Source organism: Phacochoerus africanus, chromosome 14 (genome assembly GCF_016906955.1).
Source record: "Phacochoerus africanus isolate WHEZ1 chromosome 14, ROS_Pafr_v1, whole genome shotgun sequence".
Classification (NCBI taxonomy): domain Eukaryota; kingdom Metazoa; phylum Chordata; class Mammalia; order Artiodactyla; family Suidae; genus Phacochoerus; species Phacochoerus africanus.
In genome coordinates this window covers 47,438,642-47,461,456 of record NC_062557.1, presented here as the reverse complement: position 1 = coordinate 47,461,456, position 22,815 = coordinate 47,438,642, and the positions used below count along the sequence as shown (strand labels likewise).

Below are 22,815 nucleotides of genomic sequence, written 5' to 3'. Positions count from 1 at the left end.
TAACCTGAAGATGTCAGGGAACAGGGTGTAAGGGGATGGAGGTGGCGCAGGGCAGTGGGAATGGAGTGGGCAACTCGGGCAGGGAGCACCAAGATGATTGTTCTGGTGGGAGCCCCCGAGGGGACCAAGGAGAGCGAAAAATGGGGTGGTGGGGGGAGTGGTCAGAGTCTGGATGGGGTACCTGAGGAAATAATAACTTAGGAGGCAGACAAGCCCCCAACTCCCACTTGGGGATCCCTGAGGGATCGGGCAGATGGCACCCATAAGGGGGGTCGGTGAATTAGGAGAGAGTCACTCCATGCTTGCATAGATGTCCGGGGATGCGGGATGTGCAGACAGAACCTAGATGGGAGTTGCCGGCAGCAAGAAAGCAAAGAATCAGGACACAAAGCCCAAAGCAGCTAGGAAAGCAGCGGTGCATGGGAAGGAGGCAGTGGAGGTGGCGAGAGTGGAAGGACCGAAGTGGAGCCAGAGCATCCGCGTGGTGCCCAAGGCAGCGGGGAAACTGGGGACAACGCAGCCGGCCAGAGCAGAGCAGAGCGCGGGAGCCAGGCTGAATGCTGGAGCCCAAAGGAGTGCGCGAGGGGGACCAGCGTGCAACTGGGGACGTCCGGGGGCGCCGAAACGCCGAGCAGGGGACCCAATCAAGAGACAGAGCTTCGGGGTGAGGCTCTGGAGGGGCGATGAGGCAATGGCGTTGGGGGTTCCCGGACGGGCGGTGACTACTCTCTAAGGCAGCCGAGCAAAAACTCGGGCCGACGCTGCCCCCCGGCACCCCCCCCGCCCCCAGCTCTCTTGTTTGTCTCCTAGTCCGGCCGGAACCGGCTTCTGCTCGCGGCGGGGCGGGCGGGTGGCTGCTGATTGGTTAACGCCTGTTTCCAGCCCCCACTCAGCCAATCAGCGCGCGGCAGTGTTTTCATCTTAGGGTCAGAATAAAAGGGCTGGAATAAAAGGGGGGGGCAGAAAAGGCGCCGGCCGGGCCCGATACACACCAGTAGGAGCTGGGTGAGCTGGGTGAGCTGGATTCTGGGGACCTGGGCTCCGGGCGAGGTAGCTGGCGGGTAGAAGGCTCAAGAGTAAGGGGGTAGGGAGAAGATGTGTGCATATGAAAGGAGAGAGACTGAATGGATGAGGAGCCAGGAGGAAAGATGACGAATCGAGACGGGAGTAGGGGGATGGAGAGATGGGATCCCACTTCCTTAGAACGAACTAATTGCCAAGGAAACGGCCCAGGACGGGGGTCGCGCGGGTGGCTCGCGCCGCCGGTTTGAACCGGCTTCGCCTCTCCCATGCGGGGTTCGCGTGGCCGCAGCGCCTAGCGACCTAGACAACAGCCAATGGCAATGCAGTTCCTGTGCCGACAGGCCAATGAGCGGGCCGTGGGCGGGCCGTTTCGGAGCTGTGTGCGCGGATTTTGTGGTTGAGGGAGCAGGGTCTGGGAAAGGGTCTCCTGTGCGGGCGGGCGCCGGTGAGGGTCCCAGGGAGTGGCAGCCCGCAGGTATGCCCTTTCCCAGGTATTCGGACCTCTAGCTGCCTCCCCTGCCAGCCCCCAACCTGTGTCAATCCTGCTGGGAGCCAGGGCCAATTTCATGTCCCTAAGCAGATGTTAGTCCCTTCTAGTTTCCGTGCCTCAGTTTCCCTCCGATTGAGCCGCGGAGGAAGTCTCCCTGCTTGGTCCGGGCAGGTCTCCCGGAACTGCGGGCCGGCGGAAAAGCCAGCGGCGGAGAGAGTGGCCCAGAGGACACCAGGGGGACAGGGCTGGGGTTTCGTTCGCTGCGCGCTCTTGCCTCCTGGGCGCAGAGGGGTGACAAGCTCCGCGCGCTGCGGCAGCGGCCCGGGTTGGCAGCCTCTGGTCGGCCGAGCCGAGCGCTGACGCCTAAATCTCTGCGCAGGTGCCTGCAGAGCCGGAGCCCGAGCCCGAGCCGCAGCCGGGCCGCCGCGCCGAGCCATGGCGCCCACCCTGGCCACAGCCCATCGGCGCCGCTGGTGGATGGCCTGCACCGCCGTGTTGGAAAACCTCCTCTTCTCGGCAGTCCTCCTGGGCTGGGGTTCGCTGCTGATCATGCTCAAGTCGGAGGGCTTTTACTCCTACCTGTGTTCTGAGCCAGGTAAGACGGGCGCTCGGGCTCGCGGTGGGTCCCGGAGTGGGGGCTTCGGGTGAGGGCGGGTTGGCGGTGTAGATCTAGCCAGCGAGACCACCTCACGGCGCAGCACCTCCTAGTTCGCAAAAGGCCCATTGGATCCTAACTCAGCACTGCTGGGTACATAGATAGCGCTATCCCTTTTTGAAGGAACTCAGGCTCAGGCTTGCCTGAGGCCACACAGCTGCGGGCTGTGATAGATCCAGAATCCCTGAGTCCAGGGTGTTCTTTCCATCACCTGAGAACATGATGAGGCTCCTCTCCTCCCAGGGCCTGGCACACCGCTGGCCTTGCAGTAAACATGTTGCTCTCGGACTGTAAGAAAGAGGAACTCCTGACTCAGTGGCTGGGGTGCAGCAAGAGAGAGGAAGTGGCTTGGCCTCCACCCCAGGGAAGGTTCATCTAGAATCTAGATGTTTTTCAGTCGGGCCATTATGGAGTCTCTTAAGGGCTTGTCAGATACAATTTCTTGTCTATTTTTGCTGCTTTACGATTTTCCAAAGGACATTTCCTCCCACAGGCTGTGAGAACATCTCAGTGGCCTTCTCCCTCCGTGGGGGGGGGAGGGGAAGGGGGGGTATTTATGGAAATGACACTAAGCCTGTCCTCACCCTTTGCCACATGTGGGCGTTGTTGAATGAAGGCTGGGGATGCTTGCCTACCGGAAATCTAAACCCCACCCCTACCTTCACACCCCCTGACCTTGTTTAAAGATCCTGGTTGCTGAAGGTCAGTGGATTCACCCTAACTGTGGGATCCAAGTGGCTCCCAATCTCGACCCTTCTAACCCCTCTTCCTAGGCAACCTTGATAGGACATGTTGCCCTCTGCCCCCTCACTGCCCCCCAACAGCGGCTCCCTAATGGTTGAGCTCAGTAATGTCTCTCTGTCCAGGACCTTTTTCAGCCAGCCCCTGCCCAAGTCCCCTTCGTTGGAGACAGCCCAGGCCTGACCCCCTGAATGGCCCCACTGGCGTGCCTTTTTCCCCCAGAGCCCAGATGTCGGGGGAAGGGGAAGTTGGGGACCATCTCGTGCTGCCTGTAATCCTCTCTGATTCCCTGCTCTGATCTTCCCAGGAGATTCCTGAGCTTTCCAGTCTCTAGGGAAGCTGCCCTGGGAGAGGTTAAGGACAGCAGAAAGGGAGGGGACACTGAGGCCGCCTGAGAGAGGGCAGAGCGTATATCATTTATAACCTTTAGCCTTTAGCCACTCAGAAATATTTCCTAATAGCCTGAGGGTTCTTGGCAGATCTTTCCCCACATCAGCAAGAAATCTTGGGAGATGGGAGAGTCACTCAGACCTTGTTCCTTGAACAAGCTTTCTGCTCTGCCCGAGAGAAGTGAGATTAGCGACTCTGGGGAAGGAACAGGTTAGAGTGTGTGGCGCCTCCGCTCCCCTCCCTTGGCGATCGTGACCCTTCCTGCTTGCCTCTGCCTCTGATGGAGTCTTTCAGGCTCCCCGGAGAGGTTAAAAAATAGCCAGAAGCATCATCCCCAGATGGAGCTTTTAGCATCTTGTCCAGACGGGAGGACTGTCATGGGTCCTTTTTTTTTTTTTTTTTTTCCCCCCCTGACCTCTCCTTGTGTCAGAAGGTCAGCTTCTTGGGGTTTGTTTGTTTGTTTTTCTCCCACATTGTTCACTGATTTAATTTGTTTCATGGTCTTGGCAGCGCCGGGGCTGGTCACTTCAGTCCTGCCTCAACCTTGGCTTCTTCCTTCACGAGAGTGGGAGGAGCCCTGGCGATTGTGCCGACGACGCAGTGCTGAGTTGGTGTTTCAGCCCTTGCGAGCCTCGCCTGGTCCCTCCTGTAAAGCCCAGGGAAGGTGAAGGGTCAGGCGTGTGGGTTGAACATCAACTTCTTATCCCGCGCCTTTGTTCCCGCCCCTGATTTTGGTTTTTCCAACTATCTGGTGAAGCCGCTGACCCAGCATCCCCGCCAGGCAGCCCTGCTGATTCCGCAGAGCTTATCTCTCTGGCCTCCCTGCTCGGGCTTTCTCGGAGCCCGAGGAACCTGTTGCCGTTCGGGGCCAAGAGTCCCTGTGTCTTGCCGGACCGGGAGTGCCTGCAGGGTTGGTGCAGGGTCAAGATTTCTGCTTCGTGCGTGGTGTTTTCGTGCGCGGTGGACGGCTGCATTGGCGGAGATGCAGTTGGGCTCGTTTATTGCATTTATTGAACTGGGCCTGTGAAAAGCTGATCGGCCTATGGCCGTTTGAGATGCAAATTTGTCAGCTTTTGCTGCTTTTAGGGACTGATGCTTTAGTTTGGTTCTCGAAGAGAAATTTTGCCCGAACCTGTTGAAAGGTTCTCAGAACGCCTCTCGGGCCTTCAGCCAGAATCCGGCCGCCACAGACACGGTGTCGGGTTCCCGCTGGGTGAGGTGGGAGAAGGAGAGAGGGACCTGGGGTTTCCGTTTCCCCTTGGCTCCTCAGCTCCGCCCGTGGCATGGATGACCCCGGCTGGGACTGGAGACCGGGGCACTCGGCTTGGCCTCCCCAGCCCCCCTGTGGGGACAGGAGGCCGACTCTGTCCTTTTGGCCCCTGGATGGCTGCCACAGCCACCCACGCCTGAGCTCTTTCTTCATTTTTTCCGTCTGCATTGCGACAGGGTCAGCTCAGGGGGCTGGTGCTACCTGGGGAGGTTTAATCTCTTCTGGCATCTCACCTACACCCAAATATTTTCTGAGCTGCTGTGTCGGGAGCAGGGTGATCTGGGTCCTCAGGGAGTCTGCAGTCTGGCAGCCTCAAAGCGTCGTCACACACAGGAGTTCCCACCATGGCAGAGCAGAAAGAAATCCGACCAGGAACCATGAGGTTGGAGGTTCGATTCCCTGGTCTCACTTAATGGGTTAAGGATCCCGTGTTGCCTTGAGCTGTGGTGTAGGTCACAGATGTGGCTCAGACCCTGCGTTGCTATGGCTCTGGCGTAGGCCGGCGGCTACAGCTTCGATTTGACCCCTAGCCTAGGAGCCTCCATATGCCACAGGTACGGTCCTAAAAAGACAAAAAAAAAAAAAAAAAAGAGTCGTTACACACAGACCACCCTACACAGACACACGGATTCCAAGTGGCTGTCATACCCCAGCAGAGAGCAGGTGCCAGGGGGGCTCTCTGATGTTTAGGCAGGAGTGTGGAGCCCCAGAAGGGGTGGCTCAAGAGAGGAGGGGGCAGAGTTCCCCTTGTGGCTCAGCGGGTTAAAAACCCAACGTAGTGTCTGTGAGGATGCGGGTTTGATCTTTGTCCTCGCCCAGCAGGTTAAGGATCTAGCATTGCTGTGAGCTGTGGTGTAGCCTGGCAGCTGCAGCTCTCATTGGATCCCTAGCCCGGAAACTTCCATATGCCATGCGTGCGGCCCTAAAAACCAAAAAGAAGAGTTCCCATCGTGGCACAGTGGAAATGAATCTGACCAGGAACCATGAGGTTGTGGGTTCGATCCCTGGCCTCACTCAGAGAGTTAAGGATGCGGCATTGCCATGAGCTGTGGTGTAGGTTGCAGATGTGGCTCAGATCCCACGTTGCTGTGGCTGTGGCGTAGGCCGGCGGCTACAGCTCCGATTGCACCCCTAGCCTGGGAACCTCCATATGCCAGGGGTACGGCCCTAAAAAGCAAAAAAAATAGACAAAAAAGCAGAAAGAGAGGAGAGGTAAGGAGCCCTGGGCAGGCTGCATGTCCAAGGAGAAGAGAGGAGGGACAGGTGGGCAGGAGATGACAGAGCAGGAGGGACCAAGGCCTGCAGGGCCCGAGAAGCCTCTGGGGAGATTGGATTTTATTCTCAAGGCAGGAAGAAGCTCCTGAGGCAGAAGAGATGGCCAGATTCACCTATTAGCCTCTTGTGAATTGTTGAAGGCTTGCCATGTGCCAGGCAGTGGGCGGGGTGGGGGCTCTGCAGGTGGGAGACGCGGGCTCTGTGTGAAGAAGTCTCAGCCCAGCCCAGCCCTGGAGCCCAAGACAGACCCTAGTTCCGTGCCCTTGACCACGGCACTTAGGCTGCTTGTGGTGGTGGTGGGGAGCTGTGCCCTCACTGAAACAAATTGGGAAGCTGGCCCCTGGGACCCTGAGAGGGCAAGGCCAGGCCTGGTCCCTGCCAGGCTGAGCCACGGCGACAGGTGTGGACAGGAGCTGTCCCTGCCACTTCAGGGCCCTCCGTTTTTATGCCCTTCTCCGGCCCCCGCCGCCCCTGGCGGAAGCTTTTGAAAACCCATCCTTTCACTTCTACGTCTGCGGGTAGGATTCTTTCCAGTTTTTCCCTCAGTGTATCTTGGGTTCTTTTTTTTTTTTTGATTCTGTGTCTCAGAGGATCTGGTGCCCTCGGCCCTCCCCAGCAACCCTGCCTTCCTCCTTCCTGTGACCCAGTTGCCCTCCTTCATGTCCACTGGCCCCACCTGGCTTCTTGGTGTCCCATTAGGGTCCTGTCCGTCTTGCTTGGCCTTCAGCCACTTGGCGAGAGCATCTTGGAGGTGGTCCCATTCTCTCTAGTGGCGTGAAGGGCCACCTGGCCTTGCCCCAACACTGGCGGCCTTGGGAGTCTTTCTTCTCCGCAGTTTCTCCCTGAAACGCCTCGGACCCAGGTCATGCAGCGTCAGCACAGCCTAGAGATGAAAAGCAGGAGCCTTGAGGTCCCACAGCCTGGATTCCAGTCTCCCTTCCCCGTGACCGTCTATGAGCCCTTGGGCAAGCAGCTTCCCTGCTCTGACACCCCTGGCATCCAGATGTGGATTATGAGGTGGGGGTGGGCGGGTGTCCGTGACACAGGAGCCAGTGGCACAGAACACAGCGACCAGCACAGGCCAGCACCCTGTGACCACAGCTAGAAGGCTAGGCCCCGGCCTGCCCAGCATGGTCCCCTGTGTGTGACCTGCCTCCTGTTTGCTGTGTCCAGGGCTGACCTCTCACCCATATAGCCCCTGCCAGCCCGAGATGCCACTTTCTGTTGCCGGACAGACGAAGGATTTGAGGGAGACCGGAGATCCTGGGGCAGAGGCCGTCAGCAGGAGGGCCAGGGGCCTGCTCTCTGGGTGGGGGGCTGCTCAGGTCTTTGCAGGGGCCTCTTGCTCCCTCAGGCACCCCCCGATCAGCTGTTCTAGTTTGTTTTCCAGGGTGGGGGGAGCCCCCTCCCTGATGCAGAGGGGTCAGGGGAGCCTGAATGGGGTCACCACACCCTCTGCTCTGTGAGGATCTTTGTGGGTGAGTTCTGCGTGGGGCCGAACAGGTATTGTCCACGCTCCCCTGCCCCCGGGGCATCTCCTCTGCGGCCTCTGCCATTCTCTGCACACTGGACACGCCAGTTCCTCGCCTGTCTTCTCGGTTCGCCTTCCCCCGCTGGGCAAGGCCAGACTGGCCGGGCTGCTCTGGCCGCATCTGTAATGCACAAGCGCAGGTGAGGCCCAGAGCAGGCTGGGCTAGGGTGACGGCAGAGGGACACCTGGGGGCTTGGTACTTCCTGGGTATCCGTGTCTCTCCTGGCCCACGGTGGCCCAGCTGGGAGCAGAGGGACGGGAGCCCCCTGGGTGTGCCAGGGTTTGGGCATCTGCCAGGTCTGTGATTGTTGCTGTGGGCTGTTTACTGCCAGCAAAAGCTTCTGGGCACACGGAAGGTTTTGTTCCCTCTGGGCCAGGGGGCACCCACACCACTGCCTGGGCCATTGAGAGGCCGCGGGGCTCCAGCTTCTCATCCGCTGCTGGACATCACTGTCCGGAGCAAGGAGGGCAGAGGGCCAGGTGGTCCCACCGGCAGACCTTAAGGCTGGTGGGAGCTCCCTTGTGGCACAAGGAGTTAAGGATCCAGTATTGTCACTGCAGTGGCTTGGCTTGCTGCTGTGGCAGGGGTTCCGTCCCTGGCCCAGGAACTTCTACATGCCGTGGGTGTGGCCAGAAAAAGAGAAATCTGGTGGCCCAAAGAGTTCCTGTTGTGGTGGCTCTAGGATGACAGGTGGGAGGAACTGGAACCCTTCCCTCCGCTCCGACTTCCCTCCCCACGACCCCCCTGCCTAGTTAAGGGGTGAGCAGATCTCTAAACAAATCAAGATGCTTCTGTCTCCATCTTCACTACCAGCAGGTCAGGGAGACTGCCTTCAGGGTGTTGTCTTGGCTCATCATCTCTCTGTTGGGGAGTCAGTCACGGAGTTAGGGGTGCAGCCGTGGTCCCTCTCTGGGGAGACGGAGCGATGCCTCTACTCAGAGACGGTGCGGCCGTGGCCCCCTGCTCGTGGCGGCGGACCCCGAGGCGTGCCCTGCGTGATTCCGTGTCCTCTGGTGCTGCCACAGGCTCCACACCCTGCGGGGCCCTTCCCCCCACCCACCCAGTTGCGCCTGCCGTGGGTCGCTCACACCTGCACCCTGACCTGGAGGTGGCTGTTGCTTCGTGGAGACCCTGTCCCCCCACGCCACACCCAGTTCCTGCTGCTGCCGGCAGAGCTGGCACCTGAAACCAGTGCCAACCTGTGAAGCAGCCCTGGTTTTCCAGAAGTGGCCTCCCACCGTGCATGAGCCGCTTGGGCCGTGGCTCAGGCAGTGTGACAGGGCTGAGCTGGATCCCAGGGGCCTCAGATGACGCCATGGGTTTTGGCTGCCAGGGTGGTGGTGCATCTTTTGGGAAGCCAAGAGAAGGTGGCAGGGGTGGGAGGGTGGCAGTCTGGCTTGTTAAGGTTTGTCTCTGTGGCTCGAATCTCCTCCATTCCCCTCTGTCTTCAGGTCGGTTCCATGTGTCCTGTTTGTTTCATTTCTTCTTTCCTGAGCCTCTTGGCCAGTGTGATCCGATGGCACTGTGTCCATGCATTCATTACGTGACGACTGAGCCCAGGATTTATGGGAGGTGCTGGGGACCACAGGTGACTGGAACACAGTCCCTGTCCTTCGGGGTCCCCAGCCCAGGGGGAGACTAGACATAAGTTCATGGGTGGGTGAATGCAGTAGGGGAGCTGCTCTTCGTGACTGACCGGCTCTGCTGCCAGCCAGTCGCCCCGCTACCCCCCGATTCTGAGCCTCCGATGGAGGGGACAGTGATGGTAGCTTTTAGCTCTTGATTCCTGAGCACTTTCTAGGCCTGTGTGAGCTCTAGAATGCTATCTGCACTTTCTCATGTCTCTTCCCCCAAACCCTAGGGGGGTAGAGACTGGTATTATATTATGCCCATTTTACAGATAAACAAACTGAAACAGAGCAAGATGGAGGCCCCCTCTCCAGGGTGATACAGATAGGAAATGAAGCGATCAAAATGGGAACCCATAGGGACCCGGCGTTGCCCAAGCTGTGGTGTCGGTCACAGAGGTGGCTCAGGTCCAGTGTGGCTCTGGCTGTGGCTCCGGCCTCAGCTGCAGCTCTGAATCAACCCCTAGCCCGGGAACATCCGTGTGCCACAGGTGCAGCCCTACAAAGAAAAAAATAATTAGAACCCAGAGGCTGGGTCCCAGCACCCCACCCTCACCGTGTCCCCCATAGGCCTGCTGGTCGGAGGTTGGCATATAGCATGACTCAGCCAAAGTGCATCTTCTTCCGTGACTTTGGGTCACCCCAAGAGAAGCCCGGGCAGGCCTTGCAGACCTCAGCTTTACAGCCCTGGCGCCAGAGGGCTGCCCTCGGAGGCACACGGTTATCTGAAGAGAGGTATTTCCTTGAGTCTCCCAGCGTGACCTCGCGTCTAATCAGAGGCTGCTCCTCTCTCTGCAGGATTAGTCAGCATCTCTTAACTAGCAGCCCCGAGAGGAGAGCTGCGTGCCGGCCTGTCCTCCGCCCTCCGCTACCGCAGCATTTTTCCTCCCTATTTTCGTTGTCTGGGTGCTGGGTGGACTTTGGAGGGATCATCAAGCACTGGGAGTCCTGCACAGGCGTGGCCACAGGGGACAGCGACACAGTGACCCCAGCAAGAAAAAGAAGAAAGGTGGACTTGAGCAAGTGAAAGCAAATGACTTGGAACTGTTTAAAAAAACAAAACAGGGAGTTCCTGTTGTGGCTCAGCGGTAACAACCCAACTAGCATCCATGAGGACAAGGGTTCGATCCCTGGCCTTGCTCAGTGGGTTAAGGATCCGGCGTTGCGGCAAGCCGTGGTGTAGGTCGCAGACACAGCTCGGATCTGGTGTTGCTGTGGCTGTGGTGTGGGTCGGCAGCTGCAGCTCTGATTCATCCCCCAGCCTGGGAGCTTCCATGTGCCGTGGGTGCCACCCTAAAAAGAAAAAGGAATAGTAAGGAAAAAACCCAACAAAAACTAGCTTCCCCCAGGGGGTTCCACGACACGGTATATGCAGTGGTTGGTGCTGTGAGAACTTCAGGGGAGGATTTCCCACAGGTGTGGCACGTTGTGAAAGCTGCCCTCCTGTGCCATAAGGGAGGCAGCACAGCGCAGTGAGGCCAACAGCTTGACCTTCCCAAGTGGGCTGGGGTCAGCCTCCTGTCTACTAACGGCAGGCTTGTTTACACGGACAGAGCTGCAGGAAAGGTTCTAGCCAGCCTGGGGCCCCCCAGCCCAGGCTGGGTCCCGAAGCCTGGTGTTCTAGGTGTAGGTGACTCCAGAATAGGAATCCCAGCCTGGGGCTCATGGGTGCTTCAAGGGACCCATGAAGCCCCTGAAACTAAGGGTAAGACTTAGGAACAGGAGTTCCTGTCATGGCACAGTGGTTAACGAATCCGACTAGGAACCATGAGGTTGCGGGTTCGGTCCCTGGCCTCGATCAGTGGGTTAAGGATCCGAGTTACCGTGAGCTGTGGTGTGGGTCGCAGACGCAGCTCGGATCCTTTGTTGCTGTGGCTCTGGTGTAGGCTGGTGTCTATGGCTCCGATTAGACCCCTAGCCTGGGAACCTCCATATGCCGAGGGAGCGGCCCAAGAAATGGCAAAAAGACAAAAAATAAAAGACTTAGGAATAGGAGCAGAGCTGTCTTTATTGGATTCTTTAAAGTGTCTGTGGTCCCTACAGAAGTTAAGAACCTGCGTGTTATTATTGCTCCAGGGTGCTTGGCCAGGACACCCCCAGCCTCCAGGGTGGGGGATGGCGGGGGTGGCAGTAGCCAGAGCCCTCAAGGGTCCCAGAGCCAGCCGTGGCATTGCGTTCCCCGTGGACTGGCTCTGGATGGGCACCTACCCTTCTGACCTTTGGGGATCCCTGCCGTGACCCTGTGATCAGGTTCCCCTCCCTCTGTACCCACAGAAAATGTCACCAACAGCACAGTGGGAGGCACGGCAGAGCCGGAGCACGAGGAGGTGAGCCGAATGAATGGCTGGCTCAGCTGCAAGGCCCAGGATGAGATGCTGAACTTGGCCTTCACCGTGGGCTCCTTCCTGCTCAGTGCCATCACCCTGCCCCTGGGCATCGTCATGGACAAGTATGGCCCAAGGAAGCTCAGGCTGCTGGGCAGGTCAGTTCTAAGGGTGGGGCGTGCAAGGGCGACCCTGGGCTGAGATTCCCCACTGTAGGGAATCCTGGTACCTGCTGTCAGAGGCACTGTGGAGCTCCCTAAATGCCCACCCAGAATGGGGTCCTACCTCATCTGCCACCAAATCAATAGCTTCTGTGATCCTTGCATTGTGCTGGTCTTCCGTGACAAAGTCAGGGCTCAGGCCTGGAATTGCTTGTCATCAAGAACATTGGTTTTGGGAGTTCCCTTTGTGGCTTAGTGGTTAACGAACCCAACTAGGATCCATGAGGATATGGGTTCGATCCCTGGCCTGGCTCAGTGGGTTAAGGATCTGGTGTTGCCTTGAGCTGTGGTGTAGGTCGTAGACGTGGCTCAGATCCCACATTGCTGTGGTTGTGGTGTAGGCCAGCAGCTGTAGCTCCAATTTGACTCCTAGCCTGGGAACCTCCATATGCCTCGAATATGGCCCTAAAAAGCAAAAAAAAAAAAAAAAAAGAACATTGGTTTTGGAAGTTCCCATTGTGGCTTAGTGGGAATGAACCTAATTAGTGTCCATGAGGTTGTAGGTTTGATCCCTGGCCTCGCTCAGTGGGTTAAAGATCCAACACTGCCATGAGCTGTGGTGTAGGTTGAGAAGTGGCTCAGATCCCAATTTGAGCCCTAGCCTGGAAACTTCCATGTGCCGTGAGTGTGGCCCTTACATCTCCATTAGAAAAAGGATTTTGAATACATACCTCTACTATAATAAGCACAAGGAATTATAAATAATACACACATAGATTATTCTTAAAATTTTATGTGCTTTTTTTCTTCTGGCTTTATTGTGATGTAATTGAGGTGTAGCCTCATGTAAGACTAAGGTGCCAAGGGAGTTCCCGTTGTGGCTCAGTGGTTAACGAATCTGACTAGGAATCATGAGGGTGCGGGTTCGATCCCTGGCCTTGCTCCGTGGGTTAAGGATCTGGCGTTGCCGTGAGCTGTGGTGTAGGTTGCAGACGTGGCTGGGATCTGGTGTTGCTGTGGCTCTGGTGTAGGCCAGTGGCTACAGCTCCGATTAGACCCCTAGCCTGGGAACCTCCATATGCCACAGGAGCGGCCCTAGAAATGGCAAAAAGACCAAAAAAAAAAAAAAAAAGAAGCTAAGGTGCGAAGGATAATGATCTGACACATCGTGAAATGAACACAGTGTCTCCTGAACATCCATCACCTCATATAGTGTTTTATGGGCTTTATGATGCTTCTACAAAAAAACTAAAGCGGCTGAGGTTTAAAAATGTGAAATAGAAAATTATAAAATTTCTAAAATTAGGAGTTCCCTTTGTGGCACAGCAGAAATGAATCCAACTAGAAACCATGAGGTTGCAGGTTCGATCCCTGGGCTCACTCAGTGGGTTAAGGATCTGGCATTACCATGAGCTGTGGTGTAGGTCTCAGACGCAGCTCAGATCCTGCGTTGCTGTGGCCGTGGTATAGGTTGGCGGCTTCAGCTCTGATTAGACCCATAGCCTGGGAACCTCCATATGCTGCAGGTGCAGCCCTAAAAAAATAAAATAAAATTTCTAAAATTGTAAAATAGCATTTCCCTACCCCTGTCATCTCAGTGGGTCATCTCATGCACCTCCTGGGATGTGTTTCAAGTCTTTTTTTTTTTTGCTTTTTGCTTTTTTAGGGCTATGTCTGTGGCACATGGAGGTTCCCAGGCTAGGGGGTCAAGTCAGGACAGTAGCCACTGGCCTATGTCACAGCCACACCAACACTAGATTCGAGCCGTATCTTTGACCAACACCACAGCTCACGGCAATGCCGGATCCTTAACCCACTGAGCGAGGCCGGGGATGGAACCTGCATCCTCATGGATGCTAGTCAGATTTGTTTCCACTGAGCTCCTGTTCCTGGTCTTTAAAGCTCTAGTCTGCCAGTCTCAGGGTCAGCCCAAACAGCTGGCCCTCTCTGGCCAAGGTCCTTCCAAGCCAGTCCCATTGGGAGTGAGCATCGTGCAGGGTGGAGGTTTGCAATGAGCAAGACTTGTAACCCTGCAGGGAATTGGGGTATGTGGGGGGAAACAGTGTCATTCATTCTTTAGAGCTTACAAGGACCTGGTTCTCAGGGTAGAGCCCAGTAGAGGGGGTTTGGAGGCTGCCGCCCATCTCCTGCTGCTCTGTGGTGCTCGGTCCACCCCTGGCTGAGCAGGCACAGGAGCCTGGAAGACGGAGTGTGCCCTTGGTCCCGTCACAGCCTTGGCCCTCCCTGGTCTGGAGAATGGAGGGGACTGTGCACGTGATGTTCACCAGATCTGGCTTTGGCCTTGAATTCCAGCTTAGCCACCTGCTGGCTGGGAGACCTTGGAGGATTTAATTCTCTCTTTTATTACTATTATTATCATCATTATTATTATTTTGAGTTTTATTCTTTTTTTTGTGTGTGTTCTTTTTGCTTTCTCTAGGGCCACTTCCCTTGGCATATGGAGGTTCCCAGGCTAGGGGTCGAATCAGAGCTGTAGCTGCTGGCCTACGCCAGAGCCACGTCTGCAATGTACACCACAGCTCGTGGCAACGCCGGATCCTTAACCCACGGAGCAAGGCCAGGGATCGAACCCGCAACCTCATGGTTCCTAGTCGGATTTGCTAACCACTGAGCCACGACAGGAACTCCTTGAGTTTTATTCTTATCAATAAAATGGAGCCAATTATATACCTTAGAATTGTTTTTGCTTTTTTTGAGAATTGTTAAATTAAGTGTAAATTTTCTGAAAGCAAACACCCGCAAATAAACAGCGTTGACAATAACTAACGCACTCTTTCTTCTCTTTTTAGTGCCTGCTTTGCCGTCTCCTGCTTGCTGATTGCATACGGAGCGAGTAACCCCAGCTGTGAGTCTGCTTTTCCTCTACTCCTCTGTCAGGTGCTGGGGAGAGAACGTCCAGAGGGGCCGGCAGGCCACCAGCTCTGGGACGCTGGGCCAGGCCTGGTACTCCCTGCTCAAGTTAGCGGGACACCTATTGGCCTTTACCCAGTGACTGAGCTCAGACGGGTGTCTGGGTAAGAGAATAATCGGCCCAGTCAGGTGCCCGAGAGAAGCTCCCGGGGCGGGGGTGGTGAAACTCCCATCTCACAGCCGAGCCGGGCCAGTCCCCATGGCCTCATCGATGCCAACCTGAGAACCAGGCCAAGCTGCCAGGGTGTGTGCAAAGGTCATGAGCTGAACACCTTGAGGCAGCCCAGGCCAGCACTTTAAGGATGGCTTAGAAGCCACCTGGTCCCCAGCCCTGTTCAGGTAGAGCTTATGCTTCAGGGACTTGTAGAACAAAAGCCAAAATCTCCTCTGGGCTCATCTCCTCATTTGGGGGTGGGGGGTACCTGCGTTTTTGGTTTCAGTGAAGTGGCTTCTTGAGGCCTCTCTCCTTACCGTTAAGGTCAGTGGAGAAAGGACAGGGATGCACCTTTGGTAAGAGCCCAGGCTCCCTAAAACAGGCCAGAGGAGGATGAGGAAGAACTGGTCCAGCTCCCCAGGGGTCCCACGAAGTGACTGATGGCTGGGCAGTCACTTGGCCGCATTTGCTTGGAGCTGGCTCCTCGCTGGGCACTGGGTCCGGCCGCGGCTGCCCTGGCGCTCGGCTGAGGTCCCCACTCATGAGGTTTCTGCTTCCTTCCAGCCCTCTCTGTGCTCATCTTCATCGCCCTGGCTCTGAATGGCTTTGGTGGGATGTGCATGACTTTTACCTCGTTGACAGTAAGTATCAGTTGTTGAAAGACCATCTCTCGTTCCGTCCTCTTGTTGCGAATTTGAAGCAGCTCTTACTGGCTTCCATTCCCTTGCCTTCCACTCGCCTGTGTCTGCCTGCATCCCGAGCAGTAGAGGGTTGCTGGTGGGAAAGTCAGGGCAGTGGAGGCAGCTGGGGCTTCGTGAGCTGGGGAGGCCCTGCAGGCACACTTGATGGCAGCAGAGCTCGGCTCTCAGAGGGCCCCGTCCTCTGCACCCCCCCCCCCGCCCCTGACCTTGACTTAGGCGCTGAGGAAGCCAGCTCACTAGCCTTGGGCCCAGAGACAGGAGCAGGGAGGGGGAAAACCACTACCACCCACTTTCTAGTCTCTCTTCTAAGGCAGCTCTGGCTACAGGGCAACCTAAAAACACAGGTTCCTTGAAATCAGTCCCCTAACCGTGGCTTTGTTCAGAACTGAACGAAACACTCCAAGGGGACACAAACTGGCCCTCTGCTTGGTTTGCTAAATGCGCGGCACAGGAAGCCCTTCCCGAGAGAGAGATGCTTTCTGGGGATGCTGCGAATGCTCTTCTAGAAACATCAGAATGCCAAAACCTGTGCTCTTTTTTTAGAACTAGGAGAAGCGGCAGGAAGGTGCGGGTTGAAAGAAAGTCAAAGCAGGCCAAAAAAAGTCTTCCCCAGGAGGAAGCGGGGAACTCTCTGCAGGCTTACCTGGCCAGGCAGGTGTGCCTTTCAGAGCTGGCCCTTAGGAAAGAAGCGAGAACACTAGGCTTTCAGAGAAATGTCTCTGTCCAACAGGAAGGTCGGGCCGACCTCACTTTCCCCTTGAGAAAGTTTTTATGATGCAGTGTCTCCCAACACTTTCATTTATTTTTTGGCTGCACCCATGGGATGTGGAGGTTCCTAGGCCGGACACTGAATCCAAGCTGCAGCTGCGACCTCTGCCACGGCTGCCGCAACACCAGGTCCTTAACGCACTGTGCCTTGCCAGGGATCGATCCCACGCCTCTGCAGTGACCCGTGCCACAGTGGGAACTCTCCTCCCAACACTCTTTGCCGTGCACGGCTTTTGCTTTCTCTTTCCACCGTGAGTCAGGAGTCATGCTGTCCAGGGGCCTTTGTTTAGCTTCGCCGGAGTCCTGGACTTGCTGGTCTTCTTGTTAAGGAGCTGGACGAGGTCCTGACATCTCTGTGACTCCTTGCCTGCAGGCTGTGAGCCAGAGGCCAGGCTCGGCCCAGTGCCTTTTCTGCTCACCCTTTCTGTGCTTGGCCTCGTTAACTTGGTCCTGTGGGGAGGATCAGCTGCCTGGGTCTGGGTCCATGGAAATGAAATGCTCAGTATCAGGTGTTGGGTGAGAAAGGCTTGGCAGGGGCCGTGTGTTTGGGGTGTGGGGGACACGTGTATTTTGTCACTTTGCTCCTGGTGGTATGAAGGAGATTTACTTTGAACTCTTTTTTGCTTTTTGAGGGGGTCTTTTCTTTTTCTTTTTTTTTTTTTTTAGGGCTGCACCTGTGGCATATGGAAATTCCCAGGCTAGGGGTCGAATTGGAGCTGTAGCCGTTGGCCTACGTCACAGCCACAGCAACATGGGATCCGGGCCGTGTCTGTGACCCACACCACAGCTCACAGTGACACAGATCCTTAACCCACTGAATGAGGCCAGGAATCGAACCCACGTCCTCGTGGATGCTAGTCGGGTTCACAAACCGCTGAGCCATGACGGGAACTTCTTTTTTGCATTTTTATGTTTGTATTTTTAAAGGTACATTTTTAAACAACACATGTATCGCCCTCCCTCTCAAGTTCCCAGGGAAAAACAAAGTTAGAACTGTAAGAAATAAGTTAGAACTGTCAAACGAGGAGTTCCTGTCGTGGCGCAGTGGTTAACGAATCCGACTAGGAACCATGAGGTGGCGGGTTCGGTCCCTGCCCTTGCTCAGTGGGTTAACAATCCGGCGTTGCCGTGAGCTGTGGTGTAGGTCGCAGACGCGGCTCGGATCCCGCGTTGCTGTGGCTCTGGTAGGCCGGTGGCTACGGCTCCGATTAGACCCCTAGCCTGGGAACCTCCATATGCCGCGGGAGCGGCCCAAAGAAATAGCAAAAAGACCAATAAAATAAAATAAAAAAGAACTGTCAAACGATACCAGTTCCACTAAGTTGTGTGTTTTGCGAAGCAGGAGGCACAGTTCTCTTTGTGTTTTGACTGTGTGAACACCCACTAACTCTTTCATCAAAAGGAAGAATAAAAATCGGGCATCACCCCCATTTTTGAGCCACCCCAGGCCTATGTCATGACAGTTCTGAATTTCAGGATAAAAGAGTTTGTCCTTGAACTTCAGGAGTTTATGCTCTGAAATACAGAAAGAGGCTTTATTGTAGTAAAGCCCAAGGCAAATAGATGAAAAACACTAGCCCACGAATCCCCTTTAAGAATGTCTTTAAAATGAGTTCATAGCTTTTGTCCAAGAAACCTTTAGGGAAGGCTCGTAGGCCTATAAGGATGCATTTTCCTTTCTTTTCCTATGATGATACAACAAAAAGGTTTTTGTTTTTGTTTTTTGTCTTTTGTCTTTTTGCCATTTCTTGGGCCGCTCCCGCGGCATATGGAGGTTCCCAGGCTAGGGGTCCAATCGGAGCTGTAGCCACCGGCCTACACCATAGCCACAGCAACGTGGGATCTGAGCCGCATCTGCAACCTACACCATAGCCCACGGCAATGCCGGATCATTAACCCACTGAGCAAGGGCAGGGATCGAACCGCAACCTCATGGTTCCTAGTTGGATTCATTAACCACTGCGCCATGATGGGAAGTCCCAACACAAAGGTTTTATTTTGAAAAGTCGCTGTTTAAGAAATATAAAATGTGCACCATGAGGTTCTGTGAGCCCAACTTCATCAGTTTAGCATGTAGCTCTTCCGTATTAAAAGAAAAACAAAAGAAAAACAAAAAAGCAAAAAACAGCATAAAGGAATGTTACTCTCTTTAAAAGAAATCCTGTTACAACTTGCTTGTTTTTCACCTAACAGTGTATCTTTTATATCTTATCTTGTCAGTCCTTGGAAATCTACCTTATTATTTTAAACTCTAGAGAGTGGCCTCATCATTCAGCAGTTCCATGTCATTCTGTAATAGAGATGTACCATCATTTATTTAACTGGTTTCCTGCTAATGGACTTTTGGGTTGGTTTCCAATTTTTCTGATTTATGATACTGCCGGGGTGAACATCCTTGTACATATATTTCTGTAAAATAAATTCCTGGAAGTAGGATGGCTGGGCCCCAGGATCAGCATGTTTGTAATTTTAATATAAGATGGCCAAATGGTCTTCCCACAAGGTTCTACGTGGATGCTGGCTTTCCAGCAGGTCTGGGAGGTTTGGCTCCACAGCCCTTCCCGTGCCCTGCCATTGTCTTGTAAGTGTTAGCCAATCTGACCTGGTCAAAAAGGATAGACTCTGATTTTTTTTCTGTAATTGGTAGTGAGATGGAATATCTTTTTGCCACTTTTTTTTTTTTTTTGCATTTCTTCTGCAATTATTTCTCTGTGTTGTTTGTACAGGGTTGTTTCTCTCTTTCTCTCTCTCTCGAGTGTTTTGTGAGAGTTCTTTCCTATACAGAAAAATCAGTTCTCTGTCTAAGTGAGCAGGGGGTCTTGCTCTGGGGTTTAGAGACCTCTCGGTGATCCGTTAATAAGCTTCAGGAGGGCCGGCCACTTCCTTGAGATTCTGTGCAAGCAGGTTGTGTGGGTGTGGGTGTGCGTGTACATGCATGTGCCACACAGGTGTGTTTTTCTAGGGCTGGGTCCGTTGCGTCCATCAGCCTCCAGCAGGTCTGTGTGAAGGCCAAACGCTCTGCAGCGGGAGTGCCTATGAGCTGCTCAGTGTCCCACAGGGGGGCCAGGGCCTGACCAGGCAAGAAAGCTGATCATCACCCGAAGCGTTTGGTTAGCCGAGATCTCTTTAGAGGAGCCTAGTGGCTTGTCCTCTAAGGTCCCCATTGTTGGGTCTAGAGGAGAAGTCAGCAACCTGCTGCCCCCAGGCCGCATCCAGATCCTTGCAGGTTTCTGCAAACAAAGTTTTCCTGGCACAGAGCCGCTCCCTCTGGTTTTTCTTGTGCTGTGACAGCAGAGGGAAGGAGTTGTAGACCACATGGTCTGCAAACCTCAAGTAGTTACTCTCTAGCCTTTTACAGAAAGTCGGACAACCTTTGGTCTAGAGACACCTCGAAGCTGCTCCATCACTATTCCCTGTTGTTAGGCAGGGGCTGGCACCCCCCACACCTGCCCCCAGCCGACCCCCCATCTAGTTACATGGCTTGACGCCCTATATATATAAGGGCTGCCCTCATGGCATTTGAAAGTTCCCAGGCTAGGGGTTGAATTGGAGCTGTAGCTGCCTAGGCCACAGTCACAGCCACGCCTGATCCCCAACACACTGAGTGAGGCCAGTGATGGAACCTGCGACCTCACGGATCCTGGTCGGATTCATTTCCGCTGAACCGCGATGGGAACTCCTAAACACGTTGTGTGTCATCTCTTTCCTTCTCTGCTGCCCCCGGCCCAAAGGACCTCTTTGGGTGTTCCTTTGTCCCGTGAGGCCTCAGATAAGGGCTCGGGTGGCCGCTCCTTTCCAGAACAGACCCCAAAATGGGCATGCGAAGCAGGTCAGCGAGGGCAGGGCTGGAGCTCTTGCGCTGGCTGTGGCGTCTGCGGAGCAGCGCTGAATCTCATCCTGACACAGCCCAGGCCTTTAAAAAGCAGAACTGTCAGGATCGGCTTGCGGAGATGCCGAGCTAGCAGCACAATGGCACTTTCTGTTTGTGTTTCCCACCCATGTTCTAATGTGGGGGACAAAGGAGCCTTCAGGGTTGCCTTTGGGAGCTTCCTAAATCAACTCTCCAGAATAGCTCAGGGGCCGTGGAGAATCACTGTGTGTGATAACCTGGGAATCTGGGGGGACTGTGTTGCCAGGGAAACCTTCATTTGGGGACTTTCTGAGTCCCAAAGGGTTTTTTGTTGCATGGGCTGTGATATAAATAAGAATGACCAGGGACTGAGCTGTTATCCCTGTTGGTGGGGAGGGGGCTCCAAGTTGGCAGAATGCCTCCCCCCCCCACAGGCCTGTAGGCCTCCGTGCAGAGTCCGAAGGGTGTGTGCTTGTGGGTGATGCTGTCCCCTAGCACGGAGGCTGGATCCCCTGCCAGGTGGGCTGCCTGGTGGCTCCACCTGGCTTTCCTAGGTCCCTGCTGCTGAGGCCGCGGGCGACGTGACCCCCTCGGAGGAGGAGGGCGCTGGGTGGTGCAGGGCGCACCCCGAGGTGCCTGGCCTCAGCCTCCCCCGCCCCGGACATCTGGACAGCACCCGCTCTGGTCTGTTTGCTCAATGCCTTGCATTTGTACAGCTCTTTAACTCGCTTCATCGGCTGGAGGAAAACACCGGCTGGCGGCCGAGGCAGCGTCTCGGGGCCGCCACCCGACTGTCCGGGGCCGGGGTTGCTGAGAGATGGGAGCAGATGCCGCCAACACTGTGAGCCTGTCTTTTCCACTTCATTACTCCGAGCGCCGTCAGCGTGGGCGGCCCGGGGAGTCCTGAGCGAAAACCCTCCCGGAAGAGTGGTTATAAAATGTTGCCCGGCTCCTTAATGAGAAATTTCGCTGGGCTTTTCCTTGTGGACTCACCGAAGTCTTCACTTTGAACCCGAGCAAGAAACGATCCCATGGGTGCCGGGATCTGTGTTTGCAGAGAACAGAGTAAATATCCCCCTCCGGATACCTGAGAGGCGGGGAGCGGAAGGATTCCGGGTACAGCAGTGAAGCAGATGCCCCCCCAGGGGACAGCAGTGGGGGGGTTCAGCGTTTCTGCTCAGCTAACCCGTCTCTACAGCCAGGAGGGTCCCCTCAGCACGCCAGGCACCCCAGGTGCCAGGTGAGCAGGGCCCTCCCGTTGCCCGGAGCCGTTTCCACCTCTCGTTTCTGTTCTGTGCCTTGAGAACCCAAAGCCGTCGGTCACCTGATCGCCATCAGCCTGGGAAAAATTCTCCCACCAGAGAGTTCCGCCTGGCGGCGTTGTCCTGGCACGTGATGCGTTCTGGGGTGGATGGAACGTGTAGTGGGGGCGTTGGCAGGGCTGGACCTGGCCGGGAAGGTGAGTGACGTGGCCGAGCGAGTAGAGCCCCCCTCCCCACCCGTTCAGCGGTGAAGTGGGGAGGGGGCCACAAGGACCTTCTCCTGACAGTGTGTGCTTGCAGGTCGGGGGGGCTAGAAAATAACCCAGCTTTGCTGAGTCCACTTGTCCATGCTGGTACCTGGATCCGGGCCTGGGCAGGTTGCGCAGAGACACCTAAGGACAAGGCTCAGCTCTGGGGGGGGGGGCCTGGGGCCAGCATGCCAGCCTGGACGTGGGAGGCACACGGCATCTCCCTGGGGGCCACGGGGTGCCCCCAGCTGGTGGGCTCAAGAAGTCACTGATTCGGAAAGCCAGTACCAGGTGGCTGCACAGTGGCCCTTCGGTCCCTGCCCGCCAGCAAGCCCAAGGCCTGTCTGGGGGCCCCTGGGAGTAGAGACCTCTCGAAGAGGGTCATCCTGGAGCCTAGGCGTCTGGTGGTTCTTGTCCAGTAGCTGTGTGCCGCAGCCAGCACTCCAGGGGAGGGGCCTCTGCAGCTGCTGTTTTCCCCTCGGGGAAGGTCACACAGCCTGTTTACAGTGCAGCTCAGGGGCTGAGAGAATGAGTCACCACCGGCTCACGCGGGGATGGCATCCCCGTGTGAGCAGCGGGGCCAGCGCAGAGGGTGGGTTCTGCCCGGCTGAGCCCACTCCAGCCCCTATCCTCCCGGAGGCAGCAGCCGCGGTGCTGAGAAGCGTCAGAGCCCGGGGAGGGGGCCCGGGCCCCCCACCTGCCAGTGCAGTTGTGAAACCCAGAGGCAGGAAGCCACCTCTGCTGAGTGTTTTCCTGGCATCTGGCTGCAGCTCGGCTCCAGCTTCCCACTTGGCAGCAGACCTCGTCCTTCCCTCTCTGCGCGGCCCTCGGGCTGGCACTGGGGCGCTCTGCTCAGTCCTCAGCCGTCACTCCCTCCATCCTCAGGACTTCTGAGTGGCCTTTATGTGCAGCTGAGGTTGGGTGGAGGCAGAAGAGAGAGGGAGGGTGTGTGGAGGCCGGTGGGGGAGGAGACTCAGGCACAGGATGAAACAGGAGAGGGTCCACAGCCAAATGCAGGTCCATCTGACAGTGTGGCCCTGGACTGTGGGGAGGGTGGCCAAGGGGAGAGAGAGGGGCAGACGCATCGGGGAGTTCCTGTCGTGGCTCAGCGGCAACAAATCCGACTAGGAACCATGAGGTTGCGAGTTTGATCCCTGGCCTCGCTCAGTGGGGTAAGGATCTGGCGTTGCCGTGAGCTGGGGTGTAGGTTGCAGATAGGGCTCGGATCTGGTGTTGCTGTGGCTGTGGTGTAGGCTGGCAGCTACAGCTCCGATTGGTCCCCTAGCCCGGAAACCTCCATGTGCCATGGGTGCAGCCCTAAAAAGCAAAAAATATGTAAATAAATAAATAAAAATAAAATAAAAGGAGCATCGGAAGGGATGTAAGAAATCTCTAGTGGAGAGAGAAAGAGA

General features: G+C 55.9%; 1 protein-coding gene across 7 annotated transcripts in view; it reads left to right on the top strand.

Annotated features, from left to right (window-relative positions):
• The first annotated feature begins 949 nt into the window (after nucleotides 1-949).
• Nucleotides 950-22,815, top strand: part of SLC43A2 (solute carrier family 43 member 2) — a 48,228-nt gene continuing 26,362 nt past the window's right edge. Inside the window, exons 1-5 of one of the 7 annotated variants that reach the window (XM_047759243.1) lie at nucleotides 950-1,014; nucleotides 1,893-2,108; nucleotides 11,279-11,486; nucleotides 14,300-14,355; nucleotides 15,139-15,215. In XM_047759243.1, coding sequence (XP_047615199.1) covers nucleotides 1,949-2,108; nucleotides 11,279-11,486; nucleotides 14,300-14,355; nucleotides 15,139-15,215 — 501 coding nt within the window. In that variant the 5' untranslated portion in view covers nucleotides 950-1,014; nucleotides 1,893-1,948. Of the gene's footprint in view, nucleotides 1,015-1,396; nucleotides 1,499-1,892; nucleotides 2,109-3,406; nucleotides 3,510-11,278; nucleotides 11,487-14,299; nucleotides 14,356-15,138; nucleotides 15,216-20,622; nucleotides 21,353-22,815 lie in introns of those variants that run through there. The other 6 variants (XM_047759244.1, XM_047759247.1, XM_047759246.1 and 3 more) reach the window with 6 other exon arrangements.